Source organism: Scleropages formosus, chromosome 6, assembly GCF_900964775.1.
Source record: "Scleropages formosus chromosome 6, fSclFor1.1, whole genome shotgun sequence".
Classification (NCBI taxonomy): domain Eukaryota; kingdom Metazoa; phylum Chordata; class Actinopteri; order Osteoglossiformes; family Osteoglossidae; genus Scleropages; species Scleropages formosus.
The window spans coordinates 33,478,698-33,504,394 of NC_041811.1; the positions used below are offsets into that span (position 1 = coordinate 33,478,698).

The window sequence follows — 25,697 nt, forward strand, 5'->3', positions numbered from 1 at the left end:
GAGTTTAGCAAAAGGTGGTCGCAGTGCGGTCTGGAGGAAAAGTATGCCAAAGAACCCTTGGCCTCCACGACTTCTAAGCAACTTCCTCTCCCTCCAGGCAGAGATAAGCAAAGCGTTGCCATGCAGGAAATGCTCATTTGCTAGGGAGCTTCGGGAGGAATGTTGGATGGGGAGGGGGGGGGGGGGGGAGTCCACGCAGAAAAGCACCATCCCATGAGCTCTTTCCATGCATAACATCACGTGCCTTCCGAACCCTAACTGCAGGATCTTCCCACTCGAAGACCCAGGGAAAGGGGCGCACGGTTTTGAAAAGGCAGGGCGCCTCTCCAAAGGGATGTCTCAGAGGAGCACCGGAGATGGCGATGGGATCTCCTCAAACCCTCAGCACATACTTGCTGCCCTTCCAGGCCATGTTACCCTGCACCTGCACAGCGAATGGGACACGAACGTGTAAAACACAGAGTCATGTGATGCTGGGTGTCCACGCAAATATTTCCCTCTTCGCGCGGGCGGAACAGGGTAAATCACTGCAGCGGCAATCGGCAAACGGTGAGGAGCTCCCAGAAGAGCGGCGCTTCTCCCTCCGCTCGAGGTGACATGAAGGGAGGAAGACGGATGGGGAGAACAGAGCGAGGCGGACGGTGCGAGGGGGGGAGGAGTCTCGGCCGTGGTGTGTGAAGCGCGCTCGTCCCCCCGCCCCCCAGCAGCAGCAGCAGCAGCAGCAGCAGCAGCACCAACACTACCACCACCACCACCACTACCACCCCACCCCCCCTCGGCCACCCGCCCCTGACTCCACTCTCGCCGCTCTCGCGCAGCGCACAGTCGGGAACGGAGGCTCGCAATGGACACGGAAGGGAGCCAGAGCAGCCTGTCGTCCGCGGACTCTCCGCACGACCCCTGGTAACGCTCCGCTCCCGCCGCCACCGCCGCTTCCTCCCGCGAGATCGGCCCGCTGCCCCGCACGAGCCCCGGAGTTGATGGGGAGACGCTGGAGCTCGCAGACAAAAGACAGCGTGCTGGATGTGCGGTGCCGCCCGCCCGCGCGGCGCTCCGCTCCGCTCCGCTCTCTACTCTACTACTGTACTGTACCGCACCGCACCGCACTGTACCCTACTCTACTGTACCGCACTCTACTGTTGTGTTGCGTTCGCACCGTGCTGCCACCGACCGCGCGTGTCATTGTGGCGGTGCCGGTGTCCACCGGACCCCGACGACCGCGCCGTTTCCACGCACCGCGACCCGCGGGACACTTCTTGCACACGGCAACTTCTCGTGCGTGTGCGCGCGCCTGCGGGAAGTGAGCGCCCAGCGCCGGGATAACGGCCCGACACATCCGAAAGTAGACCTGTGCCGCCAACATGGCCGATCTCCACACCCCCCCCCCCCCCCCCCCCCCCCCCGCTTCTTTACTTAATTCTTCATTTTTTATTTTTATTGCTATATCTAACGCGCTCTCGCAGATCTTTGCTCGGATGTTCGCAGTTTCTCATGTTTTTGTCCCCCCCCCCTCTTTTTCTTTTTCTTTTTTTTCCCCTTCTCAGCAAAATGTTCATCGGCGGACTCAGCTGGCAGACGACACAAGGTGAGTGAGACGTCCAGCCCGGGTCCCCATGTACTTTCCCGAAGTGCCGAGGTAGATGCTCTGCGTATGCGAGTGTGTGAGTGTGTTTCTGCGGTCCCGCACCGGAGGACAAGCGCCGCACACACGGACACACACGCAGTTCCTCGAGGTCTGGGAAGACCAGCGAGGACAAACCCCCACGGTGCGCGCGGGGAAGAAAGTGGAGTCGGCGACGAGCACGCGGCGAAATCAAAGCGCTCTCTTTGAGCGAGAATGGGACCGAACGCGGCGCGACCGCGCGGGACCCTCAGCTCGCCGTCCCCTCATTTTTAAATGTTTTAAAAAAAATTTGTCCGTCTTTTTACCGCGTGTACCTTCGCTTGCTACCCCAGTTAACGAATGGGGGGCACATCGCACGCACGAGCTTTTTTGTTACCTTTGCCAGCGTGACCGCGCAGCGAAAACGTGGTCGCGCTGGAAGTCAGCAACGGCGCCCTGACGATCAGTTCTCGTGCCCTGTCCGGCTCCCCTCTGTCGGCGCAGCTTATGGATGTGAAATCTCTTCCAGGAGCGATAAGAGTCGCTGTGGGCGCTGAACGTGTGTAATAAGGGAAGCCATATATAGCGAAGCGAAAAAATGCCCGCTCCCCGTTTTTCTATTGTCGTTATTGATTCTACTACTAGGCTCTCTATCGATTCCTTCGCCCGAACAGCCACCCATATGATATATATATATGTGTGTGTGTGTGTGTGTGTGTGTGTGTGTGTGTGCGCGCGCGCGCGCCAAGTGCTATCTAATAACTGTCGTAACAGCGCCTGCTGTGCGTGCGGTCCTTTCGCGGCTGTCCCGCGCGCACCTCCTCGTGAGGCTCGTCGTCCTGGACGAAGCGAAGGAGTTGGCCGGAAATATTGAGACGTGTCCGCCGACTTCGTTGCGGGATTCCGTCTCGTGTGCGTCTCACTAACGCTTCTCTCCCTCCGTCGCCGTCCGTCAGAGGGACTCAAGGAGTACTTCTGCAAGTTCGGCGAGGTGAAGGAGTGCATGGTGATGCGGGACCCGGTGACGAAGCGCTCGAGGTGAGCGGGAGTGTCAGTGTGCGGCGCGCCGACGGCGCCCGTTCCTCTCTTTGTTTTTGTTTGTCCGTCCGTCCGCCTGTCTGTCCGCTGTGTCGCTCGATTCCGAAAGTAAATATGACAGAAAACCTGCCTTAGGAAGTTATAATCTTAACTCCACAGGGGTTTTGGTTTTGTCACCTACGTGGACCAGGCGGGTGTGGATAAGGTGTTGGCGCAGACGAGACACGAGCTGGACTCCAAAACCGTAAGTGCTGATCGTTTCGCTTTTATTGTTTTTTTTTTTTTTTCGGTTTTCCTAGCGTGTTTCGGGCCTCTTACAAGTGTGTACATCGTACTGCGGGTACGGCGAAGGGCGATGGATCATAGTCACACTGCGGGGAAATTATTACTATTATTTTTAGGGAGAGAATGATTTTGGAAATGTCGAGCTCGGCAGCTGAGGCAACGGGCGAAAAACGTTCGTTAATTTACATTTCTCGAGTTGTTTACTTTCTTTTCTCAACTCCAAAGAGGTCGGAGTACATGCGAAGAGGTGGCCCAACAAGCAGGGAGATGCGTACTTGTGCTTGTTTGTTTCTGCGTTATGAAGCGGTCGAGACAGGGCGAAGAAAACTCGGGAGAAATAACACTTGAGGTGAACGTTAGCGGCCCCTCCCCCTTCTCCCCCTCCTCCCCTCCCGCGCTTCTCCCTCCAGCCGAGAGGTTGTCAGGAGCGCGCGACATGAAAGCGTTCGGTGTTCATCACCATGGCAACCTGGGGACCCAGACGGGGCGGCTCCCCGTTACAACTTCAACAGTTGGATCTGCACAGCAAGTTGACCAAGAGGTTTCAAATACATGTGGCGTTCTACGTGTGCTCATCATCTACAAAGATAGACGCCTGTGTGTGAGTCAGTGGTTGGATAGCTACAACAAAAAACCCCAAAACTAAACAGGTCTTAAGTCGTCAGTTACTTAACAAAAGTTGATAAAGTAGTGTATTAATTATCACCTTGAGAATATTGTCTTCCCAACAAATATTTCTATATACTGTACGCTATTAATCACTTACTGCGTTGGGAGAAGTCACTAATGTATGTCCTTTAAGATTTTCTGCTTTTGTTGTGGAACTTTGTAAAAGTTACCAAGTTTGCTATGGGACCCAACCCCTCCAATGTGGTTTTTAATGCATGATGTTTTAGTCAGACTCCTATTTTCTAATCAGATTTTTTGCAGTATTGCAAAGTACCATGAATACTATTGTTATATATGATGTGACAATTATTAACGATTTTGAGATTTTATCCAGAACAGCGTACACTTAAATTATATATATATATCTACAGATTCTCTGTAGAAGTCATTCAGTTAAAGTGTGTTGCGTAGCAGCAGAGGCCGTTTCTGGGACTTGAACGTGAAACCTTTGTCATAAGTGCCCTATAAAACACCACCTTCCAGTGAGCAGGAAGCAGACCTTCCCCGGGGGACAGTAATAGTCTGTGGGGGTCTTCTTGCCCAAGTGTGCTTGCTGCCAAGCTAATTTTCACTTCAATGTGACCGAGCAGACGAATATCAAAGTTGAATGTGAGTTGTGTGTGGACCTGTCTATGTGTTATGCGTGTGTCTTTGTAGGTTATGGATGTGGGCGTGTTGAGGGAACAATGCTGCTAGTTTGTCACCATGAGCACACTCCCTCTGCACTCTCATTCACACACACACACACACTCTCTCTCTCTCTCTCTCTCTCTCTCTCTCTCTCTCTCACACACACACCATGGCATCCCAGCGCAGGGGGTCAGGCAGGGATTAATGATGGTTGTGAGTATGGCTGTGTCTGGACAAGAGAGCGTCAACAACATGTGATTTTCTTTTTCACTTTTGCTTTTGTACGTTTTTTGCTTCAGCTGATGAGGACGAGGTGAAGCATTTGAGACCAGGCATAAACCAGGGTTTTAAAAAGAGTTGATAAGAATTGATGGCCCTAGATGTGGTCGGTACAGAGAGCTGTGAAAAAAGCGAGATGCCGGGACTGTGAACTTTAAAGAGCAGAAAGAGGAGGAGGCAGGAGATTCCAAAAAAAAAAAAAAAACCAACAAAGGTGACAACAAAAGGTAAAGATATCCTCCCTGCTGTCCCTTTGGGGCGGATCTGCTCCAAGCTGCTGCTGAGGCCTCAGTGTCAGCCACCAGAGGTGCCATGGTCACCTGATGCCACACGGGACCTGTGTCTCCATGACGACTGCCCCAGTCTTCCAGAAAGAACAGGAGACAAACACACGCTTTGCTGTTACTAGATCACCCTGTCTGTTCGTTCATCTCCAAAGCGCTCAGAGAGTAGTAGTGTCTGTTAGAGGAGGTGTGGTAAGTTTGGCAGCAGTTCTGTCAAGTTAGAGGTACCAGGATCCAAGTTTATGCATGTCATTGTAGTGCCTCTATTGCTGACTGTTAACTGGAGCTTGTTAAAAAGCGACCAGGAGGGAGCTGATAAGTTTCATAGTCCGAGACATAATTCACGTGAAATTCATTTCTCAGCAGTTCAGTTTTTTGTGGCATGCCACGCTTACTTGGGAGGGCTGGAATTTGATCCCCACAAGGTCATTATTGCTAATCAAACTTTGGTTCTGGAAAATAATTCTATATTAAAATAGATGGAAGGTGTCTTGGGCCTAAAAGAAATGAGATGTCTGCATTTATTTTACATCAGCTTATTTTTCATTTATGTATTAATAGTGCTGATCATGCATTTTAAGGGTCAAGGAAATGGTGTACAGTATAAGACCAGGGCCATACTGACTATGTAAATCCATAATTGTTTGAGCCTTCGATCCAGCAGTTGCTGGAGCAAGACAGACCATGGTTTCGGGTTTTGTGATGTGGGAATGTCTTGCATCATGGCTAACTGAGAATCCCCTGAACATCAGTGGCCAGAAATTTGAAATAAACAAAGATGTGAAGAAGGAAAGCGAGAGGTGGTTGGCTGGGTTTGAGCTTTGGAGTCGAAACCATACCTTTGCATTATTAAAAACTCACCCCCTGCCATTGCTTTGATATTAAGTTATCTGAATATAATCTTGGCCATATATCAGTTATGCTTTTGCTGCCACTTTCATCCAAAGCAACTTACAGTAGTAAGGTTACAATTACTCACCCATTTATACACTGGGGTAATTTTATTGGAGTACCTTACTCAAGGGTACTACAGTCAGAAGTGGGGATCGAACCTGTGACCTCTGGAGCGAAACATAGTAGCGTTAACCACTACACTACCTAGCTGTTGCTATGGCTCTATTTTATATGTATATATGTTATGCTTTTATATAATACTATGTACGTAAAATACTTTGTACACATAATAAACGTGCAACATCATTTACATGAGCCTACACCTCATTTATACCTTGATAGTGCTGATCGTGTGTTTTAAGGCTCAAAGAAATGAAATATATTTTCCATAATGATGTAAATCATATTGTTGGAGCCTCAGATCCATCTTATAATTACAATGTACTGTGTGTCAAGGAAGTCATGTATTTTATTTGGTATTGTCAGAAGTGGTGCAGCGTAGCACAGCAGTAAGGTGCAGTGCTAATGGAGTTTACACATAGAAATTGGAACCTGAAAACAGCAAGTGTACCTTTAACTGTGGGACAGAAAAACTGTGATTCATGTTTTTTTTGTGTGCTGATAATGAAATACAAACCCTGGACCTTTCAGACTCCCTGCTGTCAGGGTGGAACTTGACTCGGACGCCTTTCACTAGGAGCATTCAGAAAGCAGAACAGCCTGTTTTGAGGCCTGCCACGTCAATGCCAAGGCCAGGTGTTCCAGATAGACTTCCAGAAGAGCACACTCCAAAGAGGCTTTAAAATAACCAGGCCCTTGCTTCCCTTGGACTGTGATGTTAATTCTCTGTAAGCTAAGCATGTACTGTTTCTACATTTATATAGTTTAGTTTCTTGAAGCACAGCTCTCATAATGTTCTTAGTCAATTAAGCTGTACTGCTTGCTTAAATGTGTTGGTCTAAGTTAAAGGCAAGCCATATTACAGTTTGATTAAATCAGGTCTATGCTGATTTTGAATGTAATTAAATACACTGTATAATAGCACCTAATAGTCTTAATCGTGTGAGTGGAGTGGGGAAAGGCATGTTTGAAATGGACACAACAGTGTAAATGGGGAGAGATTTTTGGCTCAGCCACCGTGACACTTTTTGTAGGTGGCTGGTTTTCTGTGTGATCTGGATTTTTTTTTTTTTTTGCATTGAAGTTACACTGTTTTTTAATCCTATAACTGCAAATGGCACAGCAGGTCTGTAGATTTGCAACACCGCCCTTAGTGATTTGGTAGGTATTTGACATTTTATTATCCAGAAATACATCCGTACTTCCTGCTGTACCAGGGACATACGTGATACATTGAAGAAAACATTAGTAGATCACTGTGAGCATACTTTAGTATTGCTGAGTTATACCATGTTTCATTGGTGTAGACTACTGTCGCTGTCATAGCCACACCCTTACTTTTCAGTTAATGCTTTCTTACTACCGCGTTGAGACTAAATGGCGTCGTGATTAAAGATGTTTTAGAATAAAGTGTGAAGTGCTTTTACAAGTTTTGGTTTAAGACAACTCACCCCTGAAGCGATGTAAAGGAAGGCACCGGCTTGAACATTGTGTAGACACATCCAAAAGAAGGTGCAGTGTTCCTCCACTTCCTCTGCCGCTGGAGGTATCCTCCATTTCAGACAACTGGACTTCTACCCTGGGGGGAGACCAGCAATGCGCTGCTGCATTTGCCCCGTTGTGTGATTTGGGCTAGGTGTTTAATATTGCAGCCAGCTCCACATTGGGTAGCAGTTTGTGGCCTGTGGGCCCAGGGAGATTAGCCTGGCTGTGCTGACGAGAGCAGAGGCAAAGGGGGGGGAGCGCGGCCTCGTCTGTAATTAGTATGGATCTCAAAAGCAGCTAATCGGATTCAAGGAAACGAACTAGACTGGACTTCCGAGGTATTGATGGAGCAAAGCCTTCAACCTGAATGCGTGTGTGTGACTGAGGGACAAAAGCACGTACTCGGACAGTTTGGTCTCAGTTAACCTTGCACTCATGCATGCAGACGATCAAGGTGTGGCTCAAACCCCATCGTCAGCGCCCCTTGTTACTTAATTGCCAGTGGCCTTGCGGTTATTATTCGGTTCACATATTTAAAATTTATATTGCCATGGCACTTTTCTGTATTCAAACATGGCATGGAATGACATGGTTTTATTTTTTTTTTATTGTTACTTCTCTGGTTGTTACTCAGTTCTTCAATTGGATTTTTAAAAAAGGATGCAGGTGCATTGATGTAGAGTAACCTGGTGGGCTGTACTCAGTGGGAAGTACAAGTACTGCATATCGGTGACCCCCCGCAGCTTAGTTCAGACAGTGTGTTAATGGGTCTGTGTTCGCTGAGTTGCAGCGTAGTGTTTGCAGTGTTCATCCACTTCTTGTGATCAATGATTAGAGCTGGTAATCCGGCCACAAGAGAGAATTAATTATGTGGGACAGACACACACCAGTCCTGACGGTGCCTTGTTTAGTTGGCCAATCGTTCCATCCGTTCATACTGCCCATCTTTGTGTGGGCCTAGTTAGTCACTCTTTTTTTTTCCCCCTGTTGAGTCAGGCTTGCAGGAGTGTCCGAGGCACTCGTCTTTCAGCGGGGCCATCTGTTTGTGTCCCCCCGTCTCCTTAATTAATGAAATTAGTTTGCTTCCCTGCTGGGCCATGGCTGCGTTCAGACAATTGGACTCCAGGAGAGGTTTTTGTGCATTTTTTGTTTTAAATTGAATGCGTTTTCTTTTTCTATTTACCACATTATCATGGTGCTCTGGCCTTCTGTACTCGCATCAGAATCAGAAGTTATTCTCTTTTTCCGAGGGGGAGAAAACCCTCCCAGAAAGCTTCAGAATGCATCTGTCCCCCTGGTCGTAGCTGTTCGACAGCTATCATTGCACTGGTTTCCGCACAAGGAGAGCCACGCAGGCAGTGCTTTGTCTGCCCCTTGCTGATGTGCTGCTTGTTTTTTGTTTGTTTGTGTGTCTGTTTGTTTTTGAATGTGCACAGGCACTGATCAGCAGGAGGGCTGGTGATGCGAGGTGATTATGAGAATAGCTTAGAGACCATAGCACTAAACCCATAGTTATTGCATCCCATTGCAGACAGTCTAGTGTAGTGTTCTATATCCATCTAGCGCCGGAACGTAAACTAAACAGACCACTTTTATGATGGTGAACCGTTAAAGTCTGTAGTAGAGGCGCTAGATTTCTGCTATAGACATATTTTTCTGTGCCATGAATGCACACTAATTTAGCCTCTTAGTATTTGCTCTGTTATCTCATTATTCACAATAGCTAACACAGCAACCCAGCATGGTGTAGTTTAGTCCTGTACTCTTACACCGGCTACATCAGTATTGACTAATATAGAGGTGCTAGTCCTGAGAATGTATTTCTGTACTATCTTTTCTTGCCTTTTTGCTGCATATTATAATTATAGACGGCTAAGTCAGGCCAGACAAACGGAGAGGAAATGCCTGTAGTTTCAGGTTGGTGCCACCTAGTTTAATTGCAGCGTTGTTCTGTTTGATCAGTATACAAAAACACCTACTTATATTCCTGCACAGGGGTTGGTGATGGGTGGATTTTTTTTTTTTGTGTGTCGCAAAGTAGTTGCCCCCTCATGTAGTTTACAGCGTGACAGCCTGTGGCCAATGATGTTTGACACCGTTCTGCGTCTCACACATACGGCAGGACCATCCGTGCCGTCGGAGTGCTTCTTCGTCACGGTACGTCAGCTGTGGGCTTCAATGCCGCCAGTAATTGGTGAGAGCGCCACAGGGGCCTGGAGCTCGGGCTCAGTCCTTTTCACTGGCATGCAGCTGATATGTACTTGTGATTTTAGTTCTTGTGCCAGGCCAGCAGCTCTCGATGTCACACCAGGGCAGTGGAGAGGCAGGGGGAGAGGACGGACAGGATGGGTGTGGCCCGGAGAGACACGAGCAGCGAAACCACGCATTGCTTCCCTGCATTCACATGTCGAGTCCTGCAACAAGTACTTTTACCTCCTACGTAAATTTCAAATGGCAACAGCAGAGTTTGCAGATAAGCTTCAATAGCAAATGGCATGAATGGTTTTGCAGAAATGTTCATTCCTTTGTTGTTACGGAGATACGAATTTCTGGTAAGGTTAAATTGAAGGTTATGGTAAATTCTTTTGTATCTCAAGATGCCTGCTGAGTTTGAGAGATGTATTAAAAAAATTAAAACATACTGTAAGATGTTTTAACAGTGACAAAATAAGTGGATGAAAAGTGAGTTTGTTTTTTTGTTCGGAGAAATGTTTTTTCTCCTAATCTACAGTTAGCTCAGATGTCAAAAGACTACCTGTGAAGTGATGATGTTCTACAGCGGTAGGTATGTCTTTAGACACTATTGTGAGGGAACGACCAGCATAAAACAACACAATTTGTTGAGTTTTCTCAGGAGTGGAGAATGCTCCCATAGGAAATTAATTTCAGGTGCCATCTTGTTTGGTCCCCAGATTTCATTCTGCAACATGATGGGCTTGAGCTGTTGGCCCAGTTTGGCTTCTTATAAATTAAGAATTAATTTGATCTATTTTACGTAAGTAGTATTTTCTTCGCATAATTTTGCTCTTAATTGAATCCAGTTTTCCTTTTTACAACTGACATTGGTTTCGGTTTGGAAAACTATGATTGGTGTATAGTGTGCAGACTTCGAAATCGAGCTGTAGTTGAGGTCAAAAGAGGTAAATCTTATACATATAAAATGAGACATGGGGTAAGGCACTCCTTATTGTTCCACATTTTGCTGTGCCAACATGTATTGTTTCAGTAGTCTGATCAAATGAGCGTGGGCAACGGAGCGTGAACTTTTCCCTTGTTTTCCGCTGCCGTTGTAACTGTGTACTATGGTGAATTCTCCTTAATAAATGTGGTTCTGCTGTTGGCTTTGGCTTGGTTCAGCTGTCCCTTGTACTGCATCCCCAGTGAAGATGGAAGAAGGACATTGACATAATCTGAGCCTCAGTGTCTCACACAATGTCGTGACTGTCTCTACTACCACTTTTAGACGATAGAGGACAGGTCACTTGTCTTGCATTTGTACACCTGAATGAAGAAATTTGGAGTCCTGTTTGTAATTCTTAGATGTAGGTTCTCTCTCAGATTTATTTCCTTTGTGAATTCAAGTGAAATTAATAGAGTGAGACTAACACCATTTACATGTAATACTATAATATTGCTCTAATAGGTCTGCAGATTCATAATTTTATTGGTACGTGGCTCAGTAGAAATGAACAAATTTTTACTTTAAAAAGTGTTTGTCTCAGATTTGGAGTTTAAGTTTTTAATGATTTCAGTTTTGGATAGGTAGTGTTTTACAATAAATGCTGAAATTTAAATTTCCGTGATTACAGACATGAATAACTGTTAATGAAAGACATGAATAACTGTTAATGAAATAGTTTGCTAGGCTGTTTTTAATTTAGTTTCTGCTTTATATCTGCTCTTTCTGCTAATCTAATGCACACATTGTATTTTCTATAAGATGTTGTGTATATGTGATTCAGTGGCTGGGATGTGAAACGCAGGGTTAATGTGTTCCTTTGGCCAGTGACACGTGTCCTGACTTCATCTCAGCATATCTTGGATTAGTTAAATTAACTTACACTAGTTATCCCTGGTTTGCTGTCACTTTGGTGAAAATACCCTTCAGGTTTTGAGTCAAACCAGGTCAGTTGTGGTCTGTCTTCATCTGTATATTTTCACCTGTATACATAAGATTTTGAATGGAACATATCAGTGAAATCGTCCAGTTAACAAAAGGAAACTGTTTTGAGGCACAAATTTGTAAGATCTTATTGCACTATGAAATAGTTTTCTATAGGTACACGCCACAAAGTTTTCAAGAGCTTCAAAAAGTGTGTAACCTACTGTTAAATGAGGAGGCAGGAATTTAATTCCCACCAAATGAAAATGAATTGTGGGTTCTGATTTTTACATGTTTGAAAGTAAGACATTTCCTGATTGGCTGCCATGGGTTTGTCTATTTCCACCCACAGATTGACCCCAAAGTGGCGTTTCCTCGGAGAGCTCAGCCCAAGGTAAGTGCACCAGGTGGTCTGTCAGCCTTCCCAGCCCCCACCCCTTGCAGGTTGACCCCTTGTTAACGGGATGAGGATGCGGAACCCTTTTTGGCAATGGGATGCTTATTTAGGAGGGGGATTGTCAGTCATGCTCAGAGAAATGATGCTGTCGGCAACCCAAGCCACCCTAAACCCACATACTCAGAAATGTCAAAATCATCATCATAATCATCATTGTCACATTGTATATTGCCATATGTGATGGCGATGAACTCTTTGTCCTTGCAGACACGAGTTTGGGTATGTTAAGCTGGTAGCATTATCTGGGCATGAACCAGAATTACCTGGTTCATATATTACTACATTTTTGTGTCTGCACGTCCTAATACACTTGCATATCAATTTTCAGCCACAACTGTTTTTCTTCAACCCAATTAGCTTGTGACCAGAACCAAGAAGATCTTTGTGGGGGGCTTGTCAGTGAATACCACCATTGAAGATGTGAAGCAGTATTTTGACCAGTTTGGAAAGGTAAATATTGCAGATATTGTGACTTCATGAATGCATAGAATGTGTAGTTCATAAAATTTGGACCATGTGGTCTACAAACGATTAAGAAGCCAAGCAGCAGGTTAACAGAAATACAACATAGCCTGCCATATGGCACTTGAAAGTTACTCGTGACCCTCCAGATTCCCTCTGTGGGCCCCTCTCAGATCAAGGCTTTCCAGCAGTCCAAAATGAAGATGCACTGAATGAAATGAAATGCTGACTGATTAGCTTGTGTTCTGCTGTTTTTGTCTTAAATAGACTGCAAGCAGGAGTTGTTTTTGTGTAACAAGGCAGATTCAAGGCTCTTGGGTGCAGCAAGGCACATATGCTGCAAGGAACAATTACACACAGTGGAACTGAGGAGTAGCGAAAATTAAATGTGGTGCAGCAATACTACTAGTCATTTATACAGTATGCGATCATTGAAGTGTTTTTAATCAGAAGTATTTGAATTTCATAACTTCATGGGTAGATGCTAATTTTGATGCACTAAACACGGTGAAATTATGCTGCTGGTGGAGATACATTTATGACATTTTCGTTATCGATGTGTCTGACACGTAAGAATACATCAAACATATCTCTAGGAAATATCACTCAAATAGTGTACCCTGATGTAAGGTGACTATGAAAGGACACCACATCTCCAGCATTTGAAGTTTTTTACCTCGTTGCTTTGTTGTTTATCAACTGATGAATATGGACACAAACATTAAAAGGAGCAACAGGTGCATTGAGAAAGGATATTATCAGTGGATGAGAACACCTTAAAGGGGTTTGCCTTTTAGGAAATGAAAGGGGTAGACAGAGCATGGGAAGATGGTGAGAGTGGAAAATAGCAAATATTGTTACGGTTTGTAGATAAGAGAAATGAACCAAAAGATGAATTTAGACAACAGGACGGTAGAAGCAGGCAGAGGATATGGACAGGATTAGAGGCTGAAATGGGGGAAATGAACAAAGTTGGGAATTGGATGTGGGAGGTAGAGAGGCAGGGAGTACGGAACACCCGCGGTTGCCTTCAGGATGGTTGCTAGGAGAGGGGAGGGGGTTTCACAGGAGTATAGAAGGAAGCAAGGAGAGGGGGAGGGATTATCAGAATCTGAACTAATCTGGTGTAACAGCTGCTCCCACAGCCCTGTCCCCTTAAACACACACACACACACACACGCACAAACTTGCCCTCTACCCCCTCTTAACCTGTTACCGTGGTGACCCAGTGTGGCTATTGTCCATACGTAATTCAGCAGGAAAAGTATTTGTGTCTGGAAGAACAGAGCGGTGGACTCTATGGGGGGCATCGAACTATATCACAAAGCAACGGTCGAGTTGGTGTACGCTGTGTCAGCTCTGTCACCCTCGGACTTGTCAGAGCTACCACAGAGGACTTGCCCCACCTACCCTGCCTGTTTTGGAGGCGTCTGAAGAAAACTACACATTATTGGTGGAGCCAACGGGGGGAGGAACACGATGGGTGAGGCAGGGTAGTCAGGCAGCGTTGATGGTCTACGAGAGACAAAAGGAGATTTGGGGGAGATTGCTGTATAGGTAGGACAGACTAAGGGGCCAAGCGATATTGGGGTAGCAGGAGGTAGGGGGGGGGAGAAAGCAGTGTAATAAAAAGGCTCAGATGTTGCAAAGTCCTCATTTGATTAAAATCGAAATGGAACCTCACACACCCCTCTGAAGTCGCACCCATAGCCGCTAGGAAATGGTTGTTATGCTTTATCATTTTCTGCTTGGAATTACGTCACCAGATTAGGCATACCGTGCTACTCTAAGCGTCGTCCGATTGTCGTCGCCTAAACCAAACAGAGCTGCCTTCGGGAAACGCGAAAAACGTGCAGCAAAATTGGTATAATTTCATACATGGTCAGCGATGCTTTTCATGGCTGGCAGCCTTTTATTATCGTGAGCAAAGTGTGAAGTTGAATGCTTCTGGTACTTTCTGGAAAAGCTCATGGTAGTTACTGTTTCCATAATACGGTTCTTTTAAATTTTATATGGCGCTTGCTTGGATTTAGCGCCTTTTTAAATGTAGAATTGTGCGTGATCAGATATTGTGTTGTGCGTATTGCAGTTAAGTGGTTCGACTGTGAGAATCGGTTTGGAGATTTGCCACAATGCTCCTTGTCCATTGAATACCTTCTGCCAGCTTTAAGAACAGTTTGTCTCAGTGTGAAAATTATAGCATGGCGTGTGTTGATTCATTGTGGTTGAACGTGGGTAAGTTTACACATCCAGTCAGGGAAAACACTTTTTATCCAGTGAATGCCAAGAAATGCTGTTTGGATTGGTCTGCGTTGAGCACTATCGGATCCTGAGAAAATCAAACTCAGCAGGATGGTGGTGGGGAGGAGGGCAAACCAAGGACGTTTCTTCTCCGCCACTTTTCTCTCAGCCAGGCACCATGGCACTGTTGGAAGGACAGGGTGGCAGCTCACCATTACCCTGGTGTTTGAAATAATGCTGAGGTCAAGGCAGATGTTCCTAAACATCTGAGAGGTGATGCTGTGGTCAGATATAGTGGTTGGGAGCAGTTTGAAGCACCAGCAAATGTGTTTTTATTTTAATTGACACTTTTCTCCAGTGCATCTTATATTGTTTAGTTGCAATGATATAGCTGTTTAAACAGCTTGATCATGTTTACTGGGGTAATTCAGGACAAGTGCCTGGTTCAAGGGTACCATACCGGGAGCGGGACTCAAACCTGACAGTGACCACTACCCTGAACTGCATTATTATTATCAGGTCCTGTGCCACAAGGAGGTTCATGTGCTTCGACTGAGGCCTCTCTTCTGTTGCCTTGGAAGTAGTAAATGTTTATACTTGGGTTTCGGGTGCAGTCGGCTAAGGGCGTGCAGTGCGGTTGTGGTTGAAGGTTCAGTGGCTGCTCTGAAGACTGCCGTTTCGAATTCCATGCAAAACATTGTTATGGTTCCATTTTGTCTGAGAAAGATTGATCTTGTTTGCTCTAGAAACAGAGAGAGAGCACAATGTAAAATTGGATCTTTGCATATCACCTTGGACAGGTGCATCGACTAAGCAAATACTTGTTTTTTCCATTGCGAGTTCTTACGGCTCATAGTCTTCTCTTCCACTGGGAATGGCAGCAGTCTGAAATTTCCAAAGATTAGAAGTATGTTGACGTGACATTGACAAGAACTCGCTGTTGGATGTTAAAAGGAGATACTTTTCCTACACAGGCAGGGTATCACTGGATGCTTTTTCCTTGTGTAGCCAACAGCATGAACCCAGCTGGGTTCTACTGGACCCTGGCTGCTTACCTTATTTTACCAAGTGGGCCCCAGGGATTCCTCTCTGAAGGCTGCCTAGAAGAAAACATCTGACACTGCAGAGATTCCAGGCTTTACAGAAGATTTGTAAAGTTTGTACACTAAAAAGACATTCCAGTTGGACTTGATCCCCAAAGACAGAAGTAGACCGTAAGTGTATGAAGGCATTGCTGTTCTTGACTCTACTGCCATCGCTGTTAACTTTGCAGTCTTACCAGGCTGCCCAGCAAACCAGCAGCAGAATCGGACACCTCATAGCTTAAGGAATAGATGAAACGTCTGGGCTTCTTGAGGGTCAGCTGTCATGGAAGTGACTGCTACCATTCAGCCGCTTTGCTTGCTTTCATGTTTGGGCCTCATCAGTTCTTTGTTTTTGCTGAAGCTTCACGTGTTCCTTCCTGATGTGGGATACTAGTACCTTGATGCATCACAGAGACTGTGGCTGAAAGAGAAAGAGAAGGAAAGCGGAGATGGACAGGGGAGGTTCGTCTCCATCCATCCATGCGTATCCCCCATTAAAGAGGCTCACTGGGGTCTTTGTCTCCTGTCCCGTTTAGAAAGAAAGGAGGACAGAGCTGCTGAGAGGTGCTCATGACTAGATGTATTCATGCTGAAATATTGGACTTGCACAACAACTATCTCGCACAACAAAAAGTTTCAGATGATTTTGTACATCATGGCAGTTTAGAATGTGTTTGTCTTTTTAAATCGCAGAGATCTCTTACAGTACATAACTTCCTTCACTGTAGTACCACTCTGATGGAAGTTCCTTTTGCTTACAGTTTGTTTAGGGTTGTCTTCACAAGTGCTTGTAAATATGCTGTGGCATTTCTGACACTTCCCATCTATCTCGTTGCGCAGTAATAGAAATCACTGTATCACCAGTGGGTGATAGGTTCAAATCCTGGACAGGGCTGATTGAACTGGACATCGAAGGCCAGGAGCTGTAACCATCTAGCTTTCCTTCCCCGATGAACAGTTGTGTTTCTGTACAATGGAGTTTGGGACAAGGGGGGGTTGAAGGATGGGGCCCTAGGGTTGAGGAGTGATCAGTGTGTGGTAGAGCTGGTGCACTGCTTCCTCCCTTTGTTCCACCTGGCCACTTGACTCTGGGATGCATCTCTCATCTCTCTTGTCTCATATGCTTGTGAACAGGTGAAGCTTTTCATGTGGTGTGGGGTTTTTTTTTTTTTTTTTGAGGGGGGTAACCCTCAGGCACCCCCTCGAGGGACTTATAAGGTACAAAGGCTTTCCAGTCAGAGATTACAGAGTAGGTGTTCCGACTGCGTTTCCCCTTTATGTATGGCTTTGTGGAGTTTGTATGGGGGCAGGAATCAAACGCCTTTCTTATGGGGGTGGTCAGTTTGGGGCGGAAAAAGCCACGCAATTGTAGAGAGAAGCATTTTGGTCCTGCTAGACTGTGATGTTCATTCACGCTTGTGTTGCAATGACACGCCAGGGGGACGACCAGCATCCCTGTCCGTAAAGCTGGTTTTATGCCCTACCAACCCCTCCATCCTCCACCGTCCACTTTTCCCACCTCTAGTCGAGTTTGTTTCAGCGCCATCACTGCTTTCTGACCTGCTCTCACTCTGTCGTCTCCTCTTGAAGAATTACCCTCCCCAGGAGCCGTCCTCCACCCAGCCATTCCGTCCTTTCCATCCGTCTCTCTTACTCTTTGTCCGTTTCCCTTTCTTGCTCTCTATCTCTCTTTGTCTCTTGCTCGCTGTTATTCTATTCATGGGGGGGTGGGGGGGGTAAATGCTTCTAATTGAAATTCTTTGCAGAGTCTCCATGGGAATGGTAAACTTTGTGGAAAAAGCAGGAGGGGGGGTGCGCAGGGCGCTGAGTTTGTGAAAAGATTACCCCCCCACCCCACTTTACCACCCCCTAGTTGGGAGAGTGAGAGCTAGTGAGTGGGATGAGGGAGGGAGGGAGGGAGGGAGGAGGTAGGAACACACTGAACCCTGTTTAACTTTCCACTGAGCAGAAATGAAGAGGGGCTGTTTGTTTCACCCCTTTCCTCCATCTTTTTCCCACCACCCTGCCCCTCACACCATGGGACGCCCCATACCTCCCTTGTTTTTCTCCATTGTCACCTGTCTCTCTCCAGCTCCCCTCTATAGTGTCGCCTCCTCCATCTGTTCCAAGCCCCCCCCCCACTCCTTCCCTTCCCCTCTTAGCAACGAGGAGATGGCCGGTGTGGGACAATGAAGCGCCACGCTGTGCAAAATGGTGCCGGGTCTCCTAACGCCTTGCCTCTCTGCTCCATGTCCCCCCTGCAGGTTGACGATGCCATGCTCATGTTTGACAAAACCACCAACAGGCATCGAGGTGAGACCCCCCCCCCTTTGTATCCTGACTGACAAGTGTTATTCCTGCTCTTCATTTGCTCACGGGCACAGATGGGACAGATGTGGCTCGTTCTGCTTCACTGGGACCAAGTGAATAAGTGGAACTCAAATCTTTGGCGTTCAGAGGTGCTCCTTCCTCAACACGCTCAGGAACTTTGGCTTCTTGGATTGTTTGTAGAAATCTGAGGGTGAAAAGAAGCAATGCTGTGCGTCTTGAACGTGGCCAGTTTTACATAAAGTGCCTTTAGTGAATCTGACCTGTATTACCTCCTGACCTTCATTTTGGCTTCATTCCAAGTACAGCAGAAGATTTTTATGGAAGTGGTTTGGGTGGTACTGCAGTGGTTAGAGCTGCTGCCTTTAAACCCAAAGGTCACAGGTTTGAATCCCAGCTGTAGTACCCTTGAGCAAGGTACTTCCCTTAAACTGCTCCAGTAAAATTTCTCAGCTGTATGCATATGTAAATAATTGTGAGTTGCTTTGGAGAAAAGTGTTAGCTAAATAAATAATTTTACGACAGGATATTATACTTGATAGTAAGAGGCCAAAATGAATTTCAAACTTTTCGGAGTGCCCTGAGTTTGCTGCCAGTCCTCCTTGTGCAGCAGCTCGCTGCGGAATAGTGTCCACTCTGTATTTCTGTATAGAAATTTTGCACAGAGATTTATGTGGTAATGGATTATGGAATGATCAGAGTAATCAAACCTTCCTCGGGTTCCTACTGTGCAGCTGTCCTCTGCCTCCGTACTCCCAGTGCTGCTCACTGTATAATCTGTCGCCCTTCCTGTGTGCCCCTTCACCCACCAGTGTGGTGCTGCTGCTCGGTCCTGCAGCCCTGGATAAGCAGGAGCTGCTGAGGTGAGGGCAACGGAACGAGGTTGTGCTAATTAGCGAGCCCGCTAATCAGGGCTCAGGATAAACCCTATCTAAGCCCCACCCCATACTCAGCTCATTTCATAGCTGACTGATCGATTGTGATGCCCGGCCGGCCGGGATAAATCTCACAGAGGAGAGGGAAGGGAAAGTGGGGACGGGGAGGGGAGGACAGGTGAGGACAGTAAATCGGAGATGCCGAGAAGAGAGGCTGGAGTAGGAAGCCACAGCATCCTGTTGAGAATAATGGAGGGTGGAGTTGTGTGACAGGTGCAAGGGGTGGAGCTTCCCAGACCACAAGGGCACACAGGGTCACTTCCTTAGAAGCATTTGGCCAAATGGCTGAAGTGGCCTTCTGTGACCTGCATCCTGCTCAGTGTTTACTGCTAGCTGTTTCTTTGAAAAAGATAAACAATAAGTGAGATTTCCTTTCCTTTTGAGAAGGACGGCTCTGTACAATGAGATCTTTGCTGTGGAAAGGTAGTAATGGAGGAGATTGGGGGCAGGTATGAGTCAAGATCAGATTAGTGTCTAGGTAGGTGTGAAACTCCACCATGGAACTGTGTTGAATACAAAGGCCCTCTGAGATGTTGGTCCCACAGGTCCCCTGAGATGTTGGGCAATGGTGAACGTGATGCTTTTGACTGATGGTCTCCTAAATGTGTGTGTTTGTATCTTTTGCAGGGTTTGGCTTTGTCACCTTTGAGAATGAGGATGTAGTGGAGAAAGTGTGCGAGATTCACTTCCATGAGATCAACAATAAGATGGTGAGATGGCACCGAGGGCTTCACCGGGCTCTGTATCCGCATGATGTTAGCCTTTATCGATACGAGGTCCAGGTGCCAAACATGGACCCAGAAGTGCATTTGCATACGTGTTTGCGTTCTGCACTTGGTGTGAATTTCTCCCCACCATATATCTGCATGCAGGTGGAATGCAAGAAGGCCCAGCCAAAGGAAGTTATGTCACCAACGGGCTCAGCAAGAGGCCGCTCCAGGGTGATGCCCTATGGCATGGATGCCTTCATGTTGGGGATTGGAATGCTGGGTAAGATTGGCAGGGCAACTTGGCCGTTTAATGTGCTGATGTCTGTCCAACCTACTGCGGACACCACTCTGTCCTCAAAAAGAATATGTACTTTAGCTTCAGTGAATCTGTAAGGAAGGGCTTACCCTACTGAGGAGGACTAGGATTATGTGCTAAGTGATAAGCCTCATATTTGCCCTGTAACTGTATAGATCCTCTGTTGCGCTGTCTGGATGAGCTTGCTTTGGATAATAGGACTCAAGTAGTGGGTGTGCAATGCCACCTGTGTGTCTTTTGCAGTACTGGGAAGAGTAATAACACTGTGACACACAGTGAACCAACAGGCTCAGCCGTGACTCTGTGCCACCACCACCTGCTGGACATTGTCGGTTCTGCAGAGCATTAGAGCACTTCAGAACGCATCCCTTTCCTGCAGTTATTCCTTTTCTGCAAGAAGTATTCCGGACATCCACAGTTCTCAGCCAGCAGAAAATAGTCATCAAAATATATACGTCTTTTAGTTTTCCTACTCTGAATCTGCATGAGAAATGCGATCAGTCAAAGCCACAAGTTCTAAGGAACCTTTGGTTGTACAAAGTTAATAAAAAATGTCTAATAAACACTGTGAACATAGAGCATTTATAAATCTGAGTGAAGTTCATTTTGTGACAGTGCATATCAGTATTTTTTTGTTGCCCATCATGGTCAACCCAGCTGTTTTATTCTCCCAGGTTACCCAGGGTTCCAAGCAGCGACTTACGCTAGTCGAGGTTACACTGGAATCACCCCTGGATACACCTATCAGTTTCCAGGTGAGTCTGTCCCCACTAACACAAGGCTGCGCTGTCGTTGGTCCCTTCAGGGTCCATAAAAGCCCCTTGCCTTTGCTTCGTTGTCTGTTCTAGGGCTATTTGACTTCTGTCTCGGAGGGCAAGGGTTACAAGGTTTTTCTTACCGTAAAGCAACAAAGGGGTCACGAAACACCTTGCAGTGCATTTCTCCTCAGTTGTGTAGGAGTTCTTGGGAAGGTTATGGGATCTGGCCCTCCGAGACTGAGTTTAACAGCCCTGGCTTATTTCCATCTAATTGTCCAGACATTTTGACCAGCAGGGGCACTCAGGGCTGAAAGGCATTCTAAAAGGCATCTTTTTAACCTTCTGATGCGGTACCTGCTGTGGGCTGAGCTGTCGTGCAGGGGGTGGGGAGCTGGCTTCAAACGGGAGAGTAACCGAGGAGAAATGACTGAGGTCTGTGCACGCTGTCTCCTCCTGCTGATGTTGGAGCAGGGACACCAAATCACCACTGTAATTTGTCTGCTAGGGTGTTGTTTTCTATGTTCTCTCATTGCCGCCACCCACCCCCCCCCCAGCATGAGAGTACGATTGTCATGTCATCCCCTATACCTCAGGGAGTTGCTGAAGAATCTGTGCAACTGTACGCAGTTGTGACATACTCTGCAGTGCCTTCAGAATGTGATTGGCTTTTAATGTGTTCCAGTAGTGGTCGGAACGGTAAATGTCAGTGCGTCTCGCCATCTTCTCTTTTGTTGCAATGGTTCGCGCTGTGTCTCAAAGCAGTCGACGTGCATGTTGCTTACAGGAAGCCTAAAAAAACACACGTTTGTGCAGAGAAGCACAATACACTTTGAGCACTTAGTGTACCTCACGGGCTGCTTGTAAATTTCAGGCAATGGAGTCGTCGTGTTTTGTCCCCGTCCTGTATATAATAATAATCCCTTTGCGTGTGTGCGTGCAGTGGTGCATTTGTGTGCAGCTCTTTTGAGTGTGTTGATGCCTTTTTGTCTGTGTCAGCGTATGGCTCATCATGCGAGGGGAGCACGGGTGGTGGGCTTGGGCTGCGGGTCGGGACGAAGGAAATAGGAGATGCTACCAATTAGTGACAGCACATGCACCCTTGCTAATTCTTTCACACATGTTGTCCTGTCTGTACTTAATGGTATAACAGTAAGTGCCCTTACCCTCTCATTTTACCTGTACTGTAGTTTTCCTCTAGTAGTGACAGCTGGCTGTTGTGTGCTTTTACTCCATATCACCCTTGCTTAGTCCCTTGCCCTTTTTGCTTCCTTGTCAGTTTCCTTTGTTTTACTCCCCAACCTATGTTTGAGGACCACTGACTGCTTTCACCAAACAGCGCGGGTTCAAAAGCGCCGTTTCTTTCAACGCACTTCTTTTGCGCATTTGCATCAGGCCTGTGATTGGTGTGTGCGCGTGTGTGTGTTTTAAAAACCACTCTCTGACATTTCTATTTCTAGAATTCCATTTAGAGAGGACCCCCCTTCTGACATCATCCCACCCCCCCGAGATCACAGGTCAGTCACTCCACTGAGGTTTACAAGCAGCGCTCAGGTCTGTCCGTCGTCCTGTGCGATGCAGTGCAGCAGCAGCCCCCATGCAGTGGTCCACGTAACAGGACGTGTTCTGTGTGACTTCAAGAAGCTGCAAAGTGACCACTTGATTCACAGCGACAGTCTCTGCTATTCTGTTTCATACATTTCATTTAAGCTGACTATATTATGTGAACGCAGGCTAACATAAGTTCATACATTATCCGTTTGTTAGAGCACAGTAAACTGACAGCTCAAGTCAATGAAGCAGTGAGTGAAACGACTCTGTGGATGTTACTAAACTTGTGAAATGTTACTAAACTTGTGATCTTTTATAGAAACCCTTACAGATGACGTATGTGTTACTGTGGGATATGAGATTAAAAGTATTTATAGTTTTATTTAGTGGCTGACAAGACGTAATAGCCTCTCTTCCTAAAACATCAAATGACAAAAAGTTGCTTTTGATGTTTATTTTTTCCATAAACTTCTGCTAGCGCTCAAAGGTTGCAGCTGTCACACACTGTTAGGCCTCCTGGCCAACCGTCATGACACTGACCTCAATCAGTTTGCTACAGACACACTCGCTAGCTTTTTCTTGACTTTATTCATAGTAATTCAGCTTAACTTTTTAATCCTTCCTTCTTGTTCGCCCTCATTTAGCCATTCCCCTGACGGCTTATGGACCAATGGCGGCGGCTGCTGCAGCAGCAGTAGTTAGAGGTATGAGGGGGGGTTTGGTTCCATGATTCTCTGTTAGCATCACATTCTGGAGGGATTCGGTGAAGACGAGAATTCGTAGGTCCACATGCGCAATGTTTGGAGGACTTGATGGCTGGAGCTTTGGGTTGAGGCTAAAGTTTAAGGTGTGTCATGCTGTGCTATGATCGTTTGAAGTCACAGCCTCGTAGTTGTGCAAAAAGCCTCAGGTTGTTCCAGGTGAGATGGATTAATCTGAAATGTTTGGCTCATCAAATGAGCATTTATTAAAAGGCACACTCCGCATCTCTTTCTGCCCCTTCAATGCCCTCACAGGCTCCACCCCATCTCGCACAGCAGGGTTTCTGGGTACCAGCAGCCCCGGGCCAATGGCAGATCTCTATGCGGCAGCCAACCAGGACTCTGGGGTCAGCAGCTACATCAGTGCCGCGAGTCCGGCACCCAGCACTGGATTTGGTCATGGCCTTGGGGTATGACAACATCCATTGCACAACTGCACGCTTTTCGGTTCCCAAAAAAACACCGTGTTTGTGCTGACACATAAGTGAAGCTTGGTAGTGGTAGCATAGGGCTTAGAGCTGCTGCCTTTGGAGCTGAATGTCGCAGATTTGAATCTCCCTCTGGCTGTAGTACCCTTGAGCAAGGTACTTACCCTAAATTGCTCCAGTAAAATTACCCAGTTGCATAAATGGGTTAATAATTGTAGTTAGATTAACATTGTAATAGTCACTTTTGTGAAAAGTATCAGCTAAATGAATACATATAAATGTGAAGTATTTTTTCAGTAGGGGGCGTGGTGGCACAGTGGGTTGGACCACTGTCCTGCTCTCCGGTGGGTCTGGGGTTCGAGTCCCGCTTGGGGTGCCTTGCGATGGACTGGCGTCCCGTCCTGGGTGTGTCCCCTCCCCCTCTGGCCTTACGCCCTGTGTTACCGGGTAGGCTCCGGTTCCCTGCGACCCCGTATGGGACAAGTGGTTCTGAAAATGTGTGTGTGTATTTCTTCAGTTAACACACACAGTCTGAAACCACTTGTCCCAAATGGGGTTGTGGCAAACCAGAGCCTAACCCAGCAGCACAGGGCACAAGGCTGGATGGGGAGGGGACACACCCAGGATGGGATGCTAGTCTGTCACAAGGCACCCCAAGCAGGACTTGAACCCCAGACCCACCAGAGAGCAGGACCCAGCCAAACCCACTGCACCACCGCACCCCCTCTATTTCTTCAGTTAATACTTTGGTTTTTCAAACCATTGGGGCAGTGGCTCTGACGTCTCCTCTCTGGCATGTTCCATGAAGTATGAGCACAGAGCTACCATACTTTGAGAACTGAAAGGAATTGAATTTATATTGTGTGCTTAGGTACAGTGCTCTTTCATGCATACAGATTCTTTAACGTTTAGGTCACGAATCACCTATGGTCCCCGAGGACATGCAAGGATCTGTGTTTTAACAGAGCTGTAGTTCCTATGTCGTTGTCATCTTTGCTGATTGTCAGTATGCCTATAACTGACAGCGCATAACTGCCACATTTTAACTCAAGTAACAGGGTATACCTTGTTTAAAGAACCCATTCAGGTAATGTCCAAGTAACGTCGATAAAACAGTGATTGCTGGTACATTTCTGTGTTTTACTTAGACATGTGGCGCATGTCTTGTCACACAACTTCAGCAAGCCTGAACAAGAGCGGGTGATAATTGGCTGGCAGCTTTCGCTGCGCTCCTTCTCACTGGGTTTCTATTAAAGTACAGTGGAGCCCAAGGAGACTACCTCCCCAAAGTCCAGATGCTTCTTCCCCCAAGTCCAGCAGGGTCAGCATTTTCCTGGGCTGCTGCTGCTGCTCTGGCTGTTTTCGCTTCTCATGTCTCTTCTCCATCCCCCACCAGGGTCCTCTAATTGCCACTGCCTTCACCAACGGCTATCACTGAGCAAGGTGAGCTGACATTGTTGTGTCCACCGACAGCACGCTTCTTCAGCAGTGTTTCCTGGCAGTAGGCCCTCAGTAAAATGTTTGTTTGCCTTCTGAGAAAGGTCATCTGAGGAGCAGCACGTGCTCTATTTATGTATTTATTTAAACTGACCTTTGTTTTTATTCATTTTTTTAGGTTGTGTACACAGGACAGCAGAGGTGTTCGTGCTGCTTTGAGCCAGTCAGACTGCTGGGTGTCTTCGTTACGGCGCAGCACTATTGGCCACCGCAGCTGCAGCGTGACCCCCCCCCCCCCCCCCCCCCCCCCCCTGACTCCACCCATCAACACAAGAGCATTTCCAGTTTCCTTTGACTAACATCAGCTCCTGTATAACTTCCCCCATTCCTGTTCTTACCTACATAGAATGATTTTACAGGTTTTTTTTCAGCAATTTGCCAACCATTTCCAACAGTCTTTGTTGAAATGAACAAAAAAATTGTACATCAGAAAAGATTGTAATTTTATTTAGAAGGAAACATACTTAAGTCCTTTTTTGTTGTTTTTTTTCCTCTCTGAATTTTAATTTAATTTTTCTCATGTCTGGTCTGTTATACTGAGTTAATGTTTCTTTTTGTCCTGAATTCGAACCAACATCATAGTGTGAGAAGGAGAGGCAGAGCGAGCTGAACGATGGAAGGAAGGACACGGACGGTGGGCCGTGCACAGGGCAGGTGGACGGTCTCATTGTCGGCTTCCTAGTGACTTTTCATTTGGAAGAAAGCAAGCAAAAATTGAAAGTCTTTTTTTAACAAAGTGACAAAAATGTATATTTTGGTAGTTTTTAAACAGAAAACATTTT

The 25,697-nt window shown here is 46.6% G+C and overlaps 1 protein-coding gene across 3 annotated transcripts; it reads left to right on the forward strand.

Annotated features, from left to right (window-relative positions):
• The first annotated feature begins 546 nt into the window (after positions 1-546).
• LOC108933524 (RNA-binding protein Musashi homolog 1-like) lies at positions 547-25,157 on the forward strand. Of its 3 annotated transcripts, none has more exons than XM_029252966.1 (15): positions 547-903; positions 1,545-1,585; positions 2,560-2,641; positions 2,801-2,885; positions 11,742-11,783; positions 12,204-12,296; positions 17,899-17,947; positions 19,525-19,607; positions 19,770-19,887; positions 20,598-20,678; positions 22,139-22,195; positions 22,874-22,933; positions 23,246-23,400; positions 24,815-24,861; positions 25,034-25,157. In XM_029252966.1, exons 1-14 carry the CDS (start codon positions 845-847, stop codon positions 24,854-24,856), a joined length of 1,047 nt encoding a protein of 348 aa, XP_029108799.1. In that variant the 5' UTR covers positions 547-844; the 3' UTR covers positions 24,857-24,861; positions 25,034-25,157. The 3 variants fall into 3 exon arrangements, with proteins under 3 accessions (XP_029108799.1, XP_029108800.1, XP_029108801.1); XM_029252967.1 differs by having other exon boundaries at positions 23,270-23,400; XM_029252968.1 differs by lacking the exon at positions 22,139-22,195.
• The last annotated feature ends 540 nt before the right edge of the window (positions 25,158-25,697 follow it).